A 12,648-nucleotide genomic window follows, 5' to 3' on the forward strand; every position below is an offset into this window, starting at 1 on the left:
TATTTATTCAGTACTGGGGAAAGGCCTTGCTAAGATTAAAAGCAAAGAAAACATATTAATAAAAAACAAAAATGCATATTTATTAAGAGATAAAAATCTGAAATTTTTGAATGCACAAGCACAAACATAAAATTATTAAATGCTAACAGACAAGATAAAAGTCAAGCAACAAACTAGGAAATAATATTTATAACAGGTGACAAAAGACCAATATTCGTAATTTATAAAGAGCTATTATAAATCAATATAAAAAGTATCATTCACTGAAAAATGAGTAAAGATCCTGAACAAATAATTCACAAAATAAGAAATAAACATATGATTAAAACAATGTTCTATCTCATCAACAATTGAAGAATGGAAATTGAAACTAGGTACATTTTATTACATAAAAACTATCAAAGCCTTAAAAAGGTTTATGCAGTTTAAACCTGAAATTCTGCTAGGAATTTACCTTATGGAAATGCCCACATATTTGCTGTATTATTTCTAATAGTAATAGTCTGGAAATCATAAAAGTCTAACAAGAGAAAATTAGATGTTTTTAAATGATAACATTTTATACAGGGGAAACTACCACTAAAATGTAGGTGGCACACTATTAAAAATATTGTAAAAATGCTAAGTGACATAGAAAGATGTACACAATCATAGCAGTCAGCATTCCTAGAGGAGCTTGATGGTACACTCAACCTGGGATAAACTTATAGGAAAGCAATAAAAGGGCTACCTACAAAGATGAGGGCAGGGTGTAGGGAAAAACATTGTTTCTTGTGGTCGCTAAGCCATGTCCTACTCTTTGCATCCCCATGGACTGTAACCTGCCAGGCTCTTCTGTCCATGGGATTTCCCAGCAAGAATGCTTACTGCCATTTCCTTTTTCAAGGGATCTTCCTGACCCAGAGATAGAATCCACGTCTCTTGCATTGGCAGGTGGGTTCTTTACCACTGACTAACCAGGGAAGTCCAGGGAGAAACATTACAGGTAATACAATAACCCAGGACTAAAGTCACAGCACAATGTCTCTAGACTTCCAGGCACGCAGTACAGGCAGGGCAGAGACTAGGGTGAGATAACTGAGGCGCCTAGACTGAAAAACTTAAGGACCCATTCACTCAGGATTGTGCAAGTGAGAGTGAGTGCCTTTATATTTTTGCATCGCAGGCACCTCCCTCATCCCATCCTAGCCTTGGCCTTGGGGGAAGAAGCTACTAAGGGAACTTGGAAAGGGAGTCCTACAGAGAAAGCTGTCTGGAGATAGCAGTGATCTTCCATAGGGTACCAGAGGCAGCCCAAGGTGACCCCACAGAAAGACTATCTGAGATAAATGCTCTTAATTCTCTTCCCATCCTCTTATCTCCCACAAGGCTTCCTCTCACCAGACCTACTTGGAAGCCAGAGGGCAAGGCTACTCCACAGTCAGTCCAGCCTCTGGGCCAAACAGCAGGGCAGATAAAGAAAGAGTGAATTTGAAGGGCACAAAACAGACAGGAATGGGGCAGGTCCGAACCTTTAAAAAATGACATAGCCTGAAGATACAACATAAACTGATTAAAATCAACCAGATCCAAGATGGCAGACAAGTTGACTTTCTTCCAATGGACCTTGACCCTCAGAGTGTGTATGTGTGTTTCTGCTCAGTTGTATCTGACTCTTTGAGGCCCCATGGACTGTAGCCTGTCAGCCTTCTCCATCCATGGAATTCTCCAGACAGAAATACTGGAGTGAATTGCCATTTCCTTCTCTAGGGGATCTTCCCCACACAGGGATCGACCTGAGTCCCCTGTGTCTCAGAGGCTGAATGAAGGCTATTTCTTGCAAACAAGAAACAAGGAACATGGAAAAGATTTGTACATGGAGAGCACCACAGGGTCCTGCTCAGTTTCAGTCTCGTGACTATTACTGCAGGTTAGGAGTTCTGTTGGGGCTTCCCTGGTGGCTTGGTGGTAAAGAATCCGCCTGTAATTCAGGAGTCGTGGGTTCAATCCCTGGGTGGGGAAGATCCCCTGGAGAAGGAAATGGCAACCCACTCCAGTATTCTTGCCTGGAGAATCCCATGGACAGCGAGCATGGCAAGCTACAGTCCTTGGGGTCACAAAGACCTGGACATGACTGAAGTGACTTAGTGTGCACAGCCTCTGAGGCTTTCCCTAAATTCCAACAGACAGATTCGTACAGTTGCTAAGTAGGGAAAGGAGGGCATGTAGAAACAAAGGAGAAGCAGTCACGAAACAATGGTGCAGTGATAAAGCAGTATCCAGGCTCCTCTGCAAGGAATACACATAACAATACCTTTGAGTTATTCTGCAGGAATTAAGGCCCCCACATTAATTAACAGATTGTTGTTTAGTCACTAAGTCATGTCTGACTCTTTTGTGACCCCATGGACTGTAGCCCACCAGGCTCCTCTGTCCATGGGATTCTCCAGGCAAGAATACTGGAGTAGGTTGCCATTCCTTTCTCCTGGGTATCTTCCTGACCCAGGGATTGAACCCATGTCTCTTGTGTCTTCTGCATTGACAGGCGGATACTTTACCACTGAGCTACCAGTGAAGGATGGTAACTTCATGTTGAGCACAAGATTCCTTGTTACCTCACCACAAACCAATCAGAGAAAAATCTGCACAAAGTGGAAGACAAGAAAGACTCTCATCTCCTCCTCAAATGATTTTCCCTTTAAAAACTTTTGTGATCAAGCATCGTAGGAGTTGGCTTTTGGACATGAGTTCTCCTTCTCTCCAGGTTGCTGTCTTTTGAAAAAAGGAACTTTTCCTTTCCTACTAATGCATCTCCTGAGTATTGGCTTTTTAACAGTGAGCAACTGAACCTGAGTTTGGTAACAAGATAAGGCAGAAAAATATGTGACCTAAATAAGCAAAGTAGTGTCAACTACAAATTGGTACCTGCCAAGGGCATTTGCCATCTGCTTCTGTGAAGACTGAACCCTGTGCTGCTGCAGCTGTTGACCTTTGACACACCCTGAAGGGAGTTCAGAGTGCAGAGTAAGGGAGTTCAGAGTAAGGTAAACTGGTGGGACAGGTCTTTAGATAGAGATTTTCAGGAACTGATTTAATGATCCCAATCCTTGCAGCTCCTCATATCTAGAAAAACACTAAATCCCTTCATGGTGACATTTGCTCCTCATGACTAACAGAAAACCTTTTATAAAGTCAGTGCTTGATTGTGTTAAACTCTGCTGCTGCTAAATCGCTTCAGTCGTGTCCAACTCTGTGCGACCCCGTAGACGGCAGCCCACCAGGCTCCCCCGTCCCTGGGATTCTCCAGGCAAGAACACTGGAGTGGGTTGCCATTTCCTTCTTCAATGCAGAAAAGTGAAAGTGAAGTCACTCAGTCGTGTCCGACTCTTAGCGACCCCATGGACTGCAGCCCACCAGGCTCCTCTGTCCATGGGATTTTCCAGGCAAGAGTACTGGAGTGGGATGCCATTGCCTTCCAAAATCTTACATATTGACCTTCCCCTACTATCTCTTTGGAACAGTCTCTCAGAGCTATCTGAGGTGCTGTCTCCTGTGCTGCAGTCCTCATTTTGCCCCAAATAAAACTTAATTTCTACTCTCATGTTGTGTATTTCTTTAATCAACAGTACAGACATGGAAGGGGACTTGGGAAAGTCAGCTCCTTGCAGGGCATCACATCTGACTTCTAAGGATCTTGCTTCAGCCACATGATATTCTGCCCTCTATGCTTCCCCTTGGAGGCCATGTGCTGACCTCCTAGTCACAATTCCTCATTCCCCAAGGGCTTTGAAACCCAGCTCACTGTCTTCTCTACTCAGGTCTTAACTTCCTCCAAGTCAATTTAGCATCACAAGTCTGAGTGATCCAACAAGATGGTTTCTCAATTCCCTGATTATTTTATCTTCTAAGATCTTTAAGTCCATTTTGTTTTTGTTACCTTCTCCCCAGGGCACACTGCTTCACTTCTTTTTTTTCTCATTTTTTGAAAGTTTATTTATTTTTGACTCTACTCAGTCTTCATTACTGTGTGCAGGTTTTCTCTAGTTACAGTGGTCAGGGGCTACTCTCTCTCTAGTTGTGGTATGTGAGCTTCTCATTGCAGTGGCTTCTCTCATGGCAGTGCACAGGCTCTAGGTGTGTGGGCTTCCGTAGTTGTGGCTCCCAGGCTCTAGAACACAGGCTCAGTAGTTGTGGCTCACCAGCTTAGTTGCCCTGTGGCGTATGGAATTCTCCTGGACCAGGGATCAAAATCGTGTCCTCTGCATTGGCAGGCGAACTCCCAACCACTGACCACCAGGGACCTCTGCTCCACTTCTGCTGTCAGAGATCTCACATCCCTTTTCAGCCCCATGCTTCCAGCTCTCTCATTCATTGACTTCCTCCCCTTAAAACTATTTCTCAACCACATGAAACCCATCAGTCCCATATAATGATTTTACAGGAGAGCAAACCACAACCAAAAAAGCTATGAGACAAAGACTACCTGAATACCTCTGCTTTCATGTCAACACAATGGGGAAGGTGTTTCTCCCTAAATCAAAGGTTTTCCTGTCTTTCTAGATTTCAGTCTTCTTCCTCTCACCCTCACCCAGCCCATCAGTTGTTCCTTTCCCATTTCTTAATCCCTCCCCTTCAACTTGATTCTTCCTCCCAGCACCTAAACATGCTTGTGTTTCTTCCACCCTTAAAAAATCTCTCTGCAGTAGATGCTGTCATGCATAACCCAGCTTCCCCTCCTGGACTGAGACATTCATCCTTCCAGCTGCCAGGAGTATTGGCTGCCGACAGCTCACAGCTCAAACCCCCTCTGAGAACTGCCATAGTTGGCTGATTGGCGCTGGGATATTTTAGGGGTACTTGGGATTTGTTTTAAGCAGGTATACTAAGACAGGGCTTTCCAGGTGGCTCAGATGGTAAAGAATATGACTACAATTTGGGAGACCTGGGCTCAATCCCTGGGTGGGGAAGATCCTCTGGAGAAGGGAATGGTAACCCACTCCAGTATTCTTGCCTAGAGAATCCCATGGACTGAGGAGCCTGGCAGGCTACAGTCCATAGGGCTGGAAAGAGTCAGACACAGCTGAGCAACTACACTACTATTACTACTAAGACACGCAGACCTAGAGATGACTGTCATGAAGCAAGAGGTTTGCGCTCACCAATCCTTAGAAACAGGAGGTATAGCACGCCCTGTAGGAACACACCAGGAAGCACCAGCATTGGTCAGGAGGCAGAGGAAGTGAGGGGAAAATAGGGGAACGTGTGAAAACCGTTATTATAATTTCCATGAGGAAGGCAGTGTAAGCAGGTTGAGGACTGGCCAGTTAGAGTAATTTCATGGACGCTAGAGAATGTGGCTCTGGTGCCTGACACTTGCATGATTGGGGCAGGTGGATAGTGACCCTGGTGTAAGATTCTGATAAAGGAGATGGCTGGTGGCAGGTGGGGTGGGGGCTGGGGGTGAATGGACTCTGATTTCCTATTCTGATTTGCATAGGAAAGTCATGCTTACAGAGGAGTCATTTTCTGTCTCTAGAATTAGCTAGTCCTGGGAGGGGCAGACTCTCCAGAATCAGCAAGGCTCCAGATGTCAAAACATCAGAAAATACAGAAGATAAAATGGCATTAATACGTGGGGTAAAGGGCCAAGCCCCCTTAACTTGATTCTGGGACAATTCAGAAAGGCCATCCTAGTTCCACATCTCCCAGAGGGCTCTGCCAAGCCTGGATCCTTACATCACAGTCCAACCTCTCGCTCCACTCCTTCACACGGTGTGCCCCTACCCTCAGGAGTGCTCCCCAAGACACTTCCTGCCTGCAAACCTCCGTCTCAGAATCTGTTTCCCAGGGTCCCGACCCAAGACACTCTGCAAGCCCCACTAACCATCACCCATCACTCTCCTTGCCTTCATAGCCAGACTTTCTGGGAGAGCAACCTCTCTTCAGTCTCCACTGCTGCAAAAAGACTTGCACACCTTTGTCTTCGCTGTTCTCTAACTTCAGGGTGACTCACAATCATGTGAATGTCTTTGTTAAACCACAGATGGAGGGCCTCCAGCTCTGAGCTCCTGATTCTGTAGATCTGAGGCAAGGCCCAACAACCTTCTTTCCAAACTTGCCCACACGTTAAAGAACGCTTGTTTCTTTAACAGTCTCCAGTTCTGTTCGGATGAAGTCCAAGCTTCCTTTCAGGAGCCTCATCTCCCCTTGTACTTTTTTTTTTTTTTTTTCTTTTGGCTGTTATTTATTTTTTCTTTTGGCCATGCCACGCAGTTTGCAGGATCTTAGTTCTCTGACCAAGGATCAAACCCAAACCTCCTGAAGAGGAAGCATGGAGTCTTGACCACTGAACCACCAGGGAAGTCGCCCCTTGTGCGTTTCTGAATCTGCTATCCAGTGACTCTGGTTTCCCATGGAAATAGGCTCTTCTCTCACCTGTGGGCCTTTGCACATATTTTGTTTGTGCCTGGACACCCCGCACGTCTTTCCCTTGCTTAGGCAGCCCCCTTTTAACCTGCTGTCTCTTCTCAACTGATTTCTTCAAGAAGTCTTGAACTTCTCCCTGCCTCCCTTCACAGGCAGCTCCAATATGTGGATGGGGAAGTGAACAATGGGGGAGCTGGCTCTCTAATCATAGAAACCCCTCCTCCTGGCTGAGGCAAAATAGCAAAGGAAGAGGCCCTGATGGGGTGAACTGGGCACACTGCCGGCTTGTGCGGACGAAGGTGAAGAGGCTGTATCTACAGAAGGAGGGGCTTTTCCTGTGGCTCTGGACCCATGAAAGCGGCCACCCCCTGGGGCTGGCAATCTCATCCAGCTCCCCTCAGTCCAGGCAGCAGCCGCACCACCCGCCCCCCCCCCACCTCTCTCTGTCCCTCCCCCACTTCACAGCTTGGGTCAGATGAGCCCCACATGCTGCACCAGCTCTCCCAGGGGAGTCACCTCCCCACTCCTGGTGAGGTCACGTGATTGGTTTGGTATGCGTGACAAGCTCCCCCAGAGTGATGCTCTGAGGGGTGACCTTGTCATCCAGCACACAACCAGCTCCTTTGGAATTTGCTGATGGACAGCTGGGCTGCTTCCTGGGCCTGAAGGGGTTAGGGGGAGGGGAAAGGCATGGGCAGGGGCACACTGGCTTTTTCTCCGGAGTTATTTGGCCCCAATTTTCAAGCCCAGGTTACGTAACACCTGAGAAGAGCCATGCTCTGCTGTCACCCACGCCTTTCCCTTTCTGTGGAGCCTTTCACAAGTGCAGCTGCTTCTCAGAGAAGGTCTATTTTGGGAGCTGTTTCCATTTGACCTATATTAAGCACAGTCACAAGGCAGAGGCAAGTCGTGGAGTGCAGGGTGGCCTGCTTGCTGTTTGTACTTTTTTAGTGTCACGGGTGAGGGAAGCAGACACACCAGTGCCTTCGGCCTGGGAGCTGAACCCAAGTGGCCCATGGGCCTCCCCGGGGCAGCAAGCTACGGAAAGCTCTAGACTCGGAGAGTTCACCTGTAACTAGCACTGCCCCACTTCACAATTCCGATTAGCCTCCCCCTGGAGATACTGCTGACAGAGAATTCCCGAGTCACCACAGCTCTGGTCAGGGAGGAACTTAAGTTCCCTGCAGACCTCAAATCTTCCAGGCCAGGCCAGGCTGAGTCCCCGGCCTGGGCCTGTGAAATGCAGTTAGTAGAGTTTTAATTGGCTGTCAGTCGCCTCCATAGGGAATTCTGTTTCCTGAGATATTAATTAAATCACATGACCAGCAGGGGGAGAGAAAGGGCTGCTGGGAGCCACTGGCCCAGGTTGTTGTTCAGTCGCTCAGTTGTGTCTGACTCTTTTGTGACCTCATGGACTGTAGCCTGCAAGGCTCCTCTGTCCATGGGATTTCCCGGCAAGAATACCGGCATGGGTTGCCATCTCCTCCAGGGAATCTTTCCAACCTAGTGATCAAACCTGAGTACCCTGCTTTGGCAGGTGGGTTCTTTACCACTGAGCCACCTGGGAAGCCCCCCACTGGCCCAGGTACTGTGCATAAACAAGTACTATCCGGAGTTCCCACCACTTAGAGGGCCTGTGAACAAAATGACAACAGGAGTGATTCACCCATTAAGCACCCCATTTGCCCCTCTTAAGTGGGGGTATCTCTAGGATCCGGCTTCCCAGGTGGCTCAGTGATAAAGGAATCTGCCTGCCAATGCAGGAGACATGGGTTCAATCGCTGGTCCGAGAATATCCCCTGGAGGAGGCAGTGGCAACCCACTGCAGTATCTTGCCTGGAGAATCCCATGGAAAGAGGAGCCTGGTGGGCTACAGTCTATGGGGTCACAAAGAGTCAGACATGACTGAATATGCACGCACACACACACACACACACACCAAGACACTGGGTTTGTCCTGCACATCTGACTCCCACCAGAGCTGGCTGGAAGCATCTGGGAGGGGTCTCCCCTGGGAGCATTGATGCTGCTGTGTTGGTGAGGAGAGGGAAGCATGGAGAGAGCGAGTGTGAGCAAAGAGTGAAAGTGAGAGGAGATTTTAAAAAGTTGAATTTGGCCTTGAGGAGTGGTTGGAGGAGAGGATGGGTAGTGCATTCTAGGCAGGGACACGGCCCTAAGAAAGCGAGAAGCAGAGTAAGGCAAAGTACAGCTGCCACGCAGTACTGTGGTGAAGGGTGGGTTAGGAGAAAAAGATGGAACCAGCTTAAGGTGGTCCTTCCAGCTTGGCAGCCCCCTTCCTTTTCTTGTTTGCTGTTCTTCCCACTGTCTTCAGTGTGATGAGTCCTGGCTGCCCATCACCCTGTGGGGACTCTGGGGGTGGGGGGTGTGGAAGCTGTGAAACAGCAAATCCTGGTCTCCCAGGTCCACCTTCTCCCCCTTTCCCCTACCCGCACCTCCCCCCCCCCCCACCCACAGTAAATACTTGTGAAAGGCCACCTCTGCTCCAGGGGCAGGACTACTCTGGCAGTGAGGATGCTGCAACCAGAGGGTAAAAGGAAAGGACCACAGAAGCATAGCAAATAGAGGTAACTGAGGGACTTGGGAAGTAAAATCCACTTTTATCATTAAGCAACAAAGAAAAAGCCATATTGGTTTTTGTTAAAGGAAATACCAAAACAGAAAACAATTAAAAAAAAAAAGGCGGGGGGAGAAATTGCAAAAGAATGGATATTGCTGTTTCCAGTTGGGTCAAATGACCAAAGCATTGTATCTGTTGATACACCATGATGGCTAGAACACATTTTGGTGGGGATTGGGGAAGGGAATGACAATACGCATATTAAGATGCAAACTCCCATTGTTTGACTCAGTTTCCCTCCCCCTTTTCTGCTAATTTAGAAATGTTCCAATGAGAGAAAGGTATCCTTGTGCACTGATCGTATGCTACCCGAAGGCAGGAAAATGACTTTCAACCCATCATTCTGATGGAGACAAAGTGAAAGGACAAAGCGGCTTCCCAGGTGGCACTATGGTAAAGAACCCGCCTGCCAATGCAGGAGACCAGGGTGTAATCCCTGGGTCAGGAAGAAGAGCCCCTGGAGGAGGGCATGGAAACCCACTCCAGTATTCTTGCCTGGAAAATCCAATGGACAGAGGAGCCTGGCAGGCTATAGTCCATAGGGTCGCAAAGAGTCGGACACGACTGAAGCAAATTAGCACACACACATGCAAAGGGACAAAGTATGTGATTAAATAGTTGATCCCACTATGGGATTGCAAGTAAAGAAAAATGTAATGGAGACCCCTATAAGTTAGTAATCATTCAAAAAAAAGCAGGTTTGCTTAACCACGAAGCCAAGCAGCCCTGTTTAGCAAAAGAACCATTCAACAAAAGCATGAGACGTGCCCCCAAACAGGAAAACAATGGTGGCCTGAGATCACATCCTACCTGGTGAGCTCAGTAAGTTCATGACTCCTAGGACACGCTCTCTGCTCACATAAAAACACAACCATTTACGCAAAGGTGACATTTCAAAGTAAAGAGCCTCTTGTACCGAGACCTGAAATAATTTTTCCATAGCGCCATGACAGTCTTAGACTGACCATGTAGGGATAAGAAAACTCTCTGATGGAAGTTTGATGTGTGCCTAAGAATGAGGATGAAAGTGGTCTTTTTCTCCCTCCCCACTTTTCCTTTGATTATAAAACTGTACCTCACTAAGTTCTCAGGAAGTGGCTCCCTCTGGCCCACCCGATTATAAGCCTTCAAGCATCCTATTCTAACAAATCACTTCTTACCTATCACTTTGCCTCTTACTGAATTCTTTCTGTGCTGAGACATGAGACTAGAGTTCCCCAGAGTCCTCAAAGATGCCACCTTGTGACTTTAATTCCAGCATTTAGCACTTTGCTGTACATGGTAGGTGCTCAATAAGTGAGTGAAGTGAAAGTTGCTCAGTCGTGTCCGCCTCTTTGTGACCCCATGCTCTATACAGTCCATGGAATTCTCTAGGCCAGAATACTGGAGTGGGTAGCCTTTCCTTTCTCCAAGGGATCTTCCCAGCCTAGGAATTGAACCCAGGTCTCCCACATTGCTGGCAGATTCTTTACCAGATGAGCCACAGAGAAGCTAATAGGTGCTCAATAAACACTTGTTTAAAGAACAACTTTGCAAAGAAAGAAGCTCCTTGATAATTGCAGTTCAACTCTAGAAGAAATAGTGAGTTTCATCCTGTGATGGGAGTATTGCGCAACTGTTCAAAGATCTGAATAAGAAAATAGGTATAAAAGATATTGGGAACAATTGGGAAATATGATAACAACTAGGTAGTACATGATATTAGGAACATTTACTTAAGGGTGATGATGCTTTTGTGGTTGTGAAAAAGAATGTCCTTCTTGAGAGAATGCATTTTAAATTATTAGGGAGTAAAGACTCAATATGCCAGCAAATTTGGAAAACTCAGCAGTGGCCACAGGACTGGAAAAGGTCATTTTTCATTCCAATCCCAAAGAAAGGCAATGCCAAAGAATGCTCAAACTACTGCACAATTGCACTCATCTCACATGCTAGTAAAGTAATGCTCAAAATTCTCCAAGCCAGGCTTCAGCAATACGTGAACCGTGAACTTCCTGATGTTCAAGCTGGTTTTAGAAAAGGCAGAGGAACCAGAGATCAAATTGCCAACATCTGCTGGATCATGGAAAAAGCAAGAGAGTTCCAGAAAAACATCTATTTCTGCTTTATTGACTATGCCAAAGCCTTTGACTGTGTGGATCACAATAAACTGTGGAAAATTCTGAAAGAGATGGGAATACCAGACCACCTGACCTGCCTCTTGAGAAATCTGTATGCAGGTCAGGAAGCAACAGTTAGAACTGGACATGGAACAACAGACTGGTTCCAAATAGGAAAAGGAGTTCGTCAAGGCTGTATATTGTCACCCTGCTTTTTTAACTTATATGCAGAGTACATCATGAGAAACGTTGGACTGGAAGAAACACAAGCTGGAATCAAGATTGCCAGGAAAAATATGAACAACCTCAGATATGCAGATGACACCACCCTTATGGCAGAAAGTGAAGAGGAACTAAAAAGCCTCCTGATGAAAGTGAAAGTGGAGAGTGAAAAAGTTGGCTTAATGCTCAACATTCAGAAAACGAAGATCATGGCATCCGGTCCCATCACTTCATGGGAAATAGATGGGGAAACAGTGGAAACAGTGTCAGACTTTATTTTTCTGGGCTCCAAAATCACTGCAGATGGTGACTGCAGCCATGAAATTAAAAGACGCTTACTTCTTGGAAGGAAAGTTATGACCAACCTAGATAGCATATTCAAAAGCAGAGACATTACTTTGCCAACAAAGGTCCATCTAGTCAAGGCTATGGTTATTCCAGTGGTCATGTATGGATGTGAGAGTTGGACTGTGAAGAAGGCTGAGCGCCGAAGAATTGATGCTTTTGAACTGTGGTGTTGGAGAAGACTCTTGAGAGTCCCTTGGACTGCAAGGAGATCCAACCAGTCCATTCTGAAGGAAATCAGCCCTGGGATTTCTTTGGAAGGATTGATGCTAAAGCTGAAACTCCAGTACTTTGGCCACCTCATGCGAAGAGTTGACTCATTGGAAAAGACTCTGATGCTGGGAGGGATTGGGGGCAGGAGGAGAAGGGGATGACAGAGGATGAGATGGCTGGATGGCATCACTGACTCGATGGACGTGAGTCTCAGTGAACTCCAGGAGTTGGTGATGGACAGGGAGGCCTGGCGTACTGCGATTCATGGGGTCGCAAAAAGTCGGACACGACTGAGCGACTGAAGTGAACTGAACTGATACATATATATGTATGTATCTTTACCTTATTGGAGTCTTTTATGCCAAATTATTTAACATACCACATTTCAACTCTATGTTTCAACTTGAGTTACATTATGTTTTATTTTATCACTGACCTATGGGATGCAATAAAACAATTAAAATACTAATTGTGCCTTAAGGAAAAAAATTCACTCAAATTTATTGCTTTAGTGACATTTTAAAATTAAAAAAAAAAGAACTGGCAAAACATTTTCTTTCTTTTTTCTTTCCTTCCTTTCAAATTAAATTATTATCTTGGTAAGTAATTACCTTTTGTGCTTCTCTTCCCTCCATCCCCCATCAAAAGATATCACATATGTTAAAAATCTAGAAGGTATTAAAATAAACAGAAAAATTTAAGACCTTTATTTTCAACATTTAGAAA

At 46.0% G+C, this 12,648-nt stretch overlaps 1 protein-coding gene across 9 annotated transcripts in view; it reads right to left on the reverse strand.

Annotated features, from left to right (window-relative positions):
* PEBP4 (phosphatidylethanolamine binding protein 4) overlaps nt 1-6,145 on the reverse strand; it is a 244,866-nt gene extending 238,721 nt beyond the window's left edge. For 8 of the 9 annotated variants that reach the window (XM_086416271.1, XM_086416260.1, XM_086416272.1 and 5 more), the window contains exon 1: nt 5,886-5,995. In XM_086416271.1, the coding sequence (XP_086272397.1) occupies nt 5,886-5,891 (6 nt within the window). In that variant the 5' untranslated portion in view covers nt 5,892-5,995. Of the gene's footprint in view, nt 1-5,885 lie in introns of all 9 variants that reach the window. The other variant, XM_086416258.1, reaches the window with a different exon arrangement.
* Nucleotides 6,146-12,648: the final 6,503 nt, after the last annotated feature.

The sequence above is a fragment of the Bos grunniens genome, chromosome 8 (genome assembly GCF_055505025.1).
Source record: "Bos grunniens cultivar Pamir isolate PY7600 chromosome 8, Bosgru_T2T1.0, whole genome shotgun sequence".
Taxonomy (NCBI): Eukaryota; Metazoa; Chordata; class Mammalia; order Artiodactyla; family Bovidae; genus Bos; species Bos grunniens.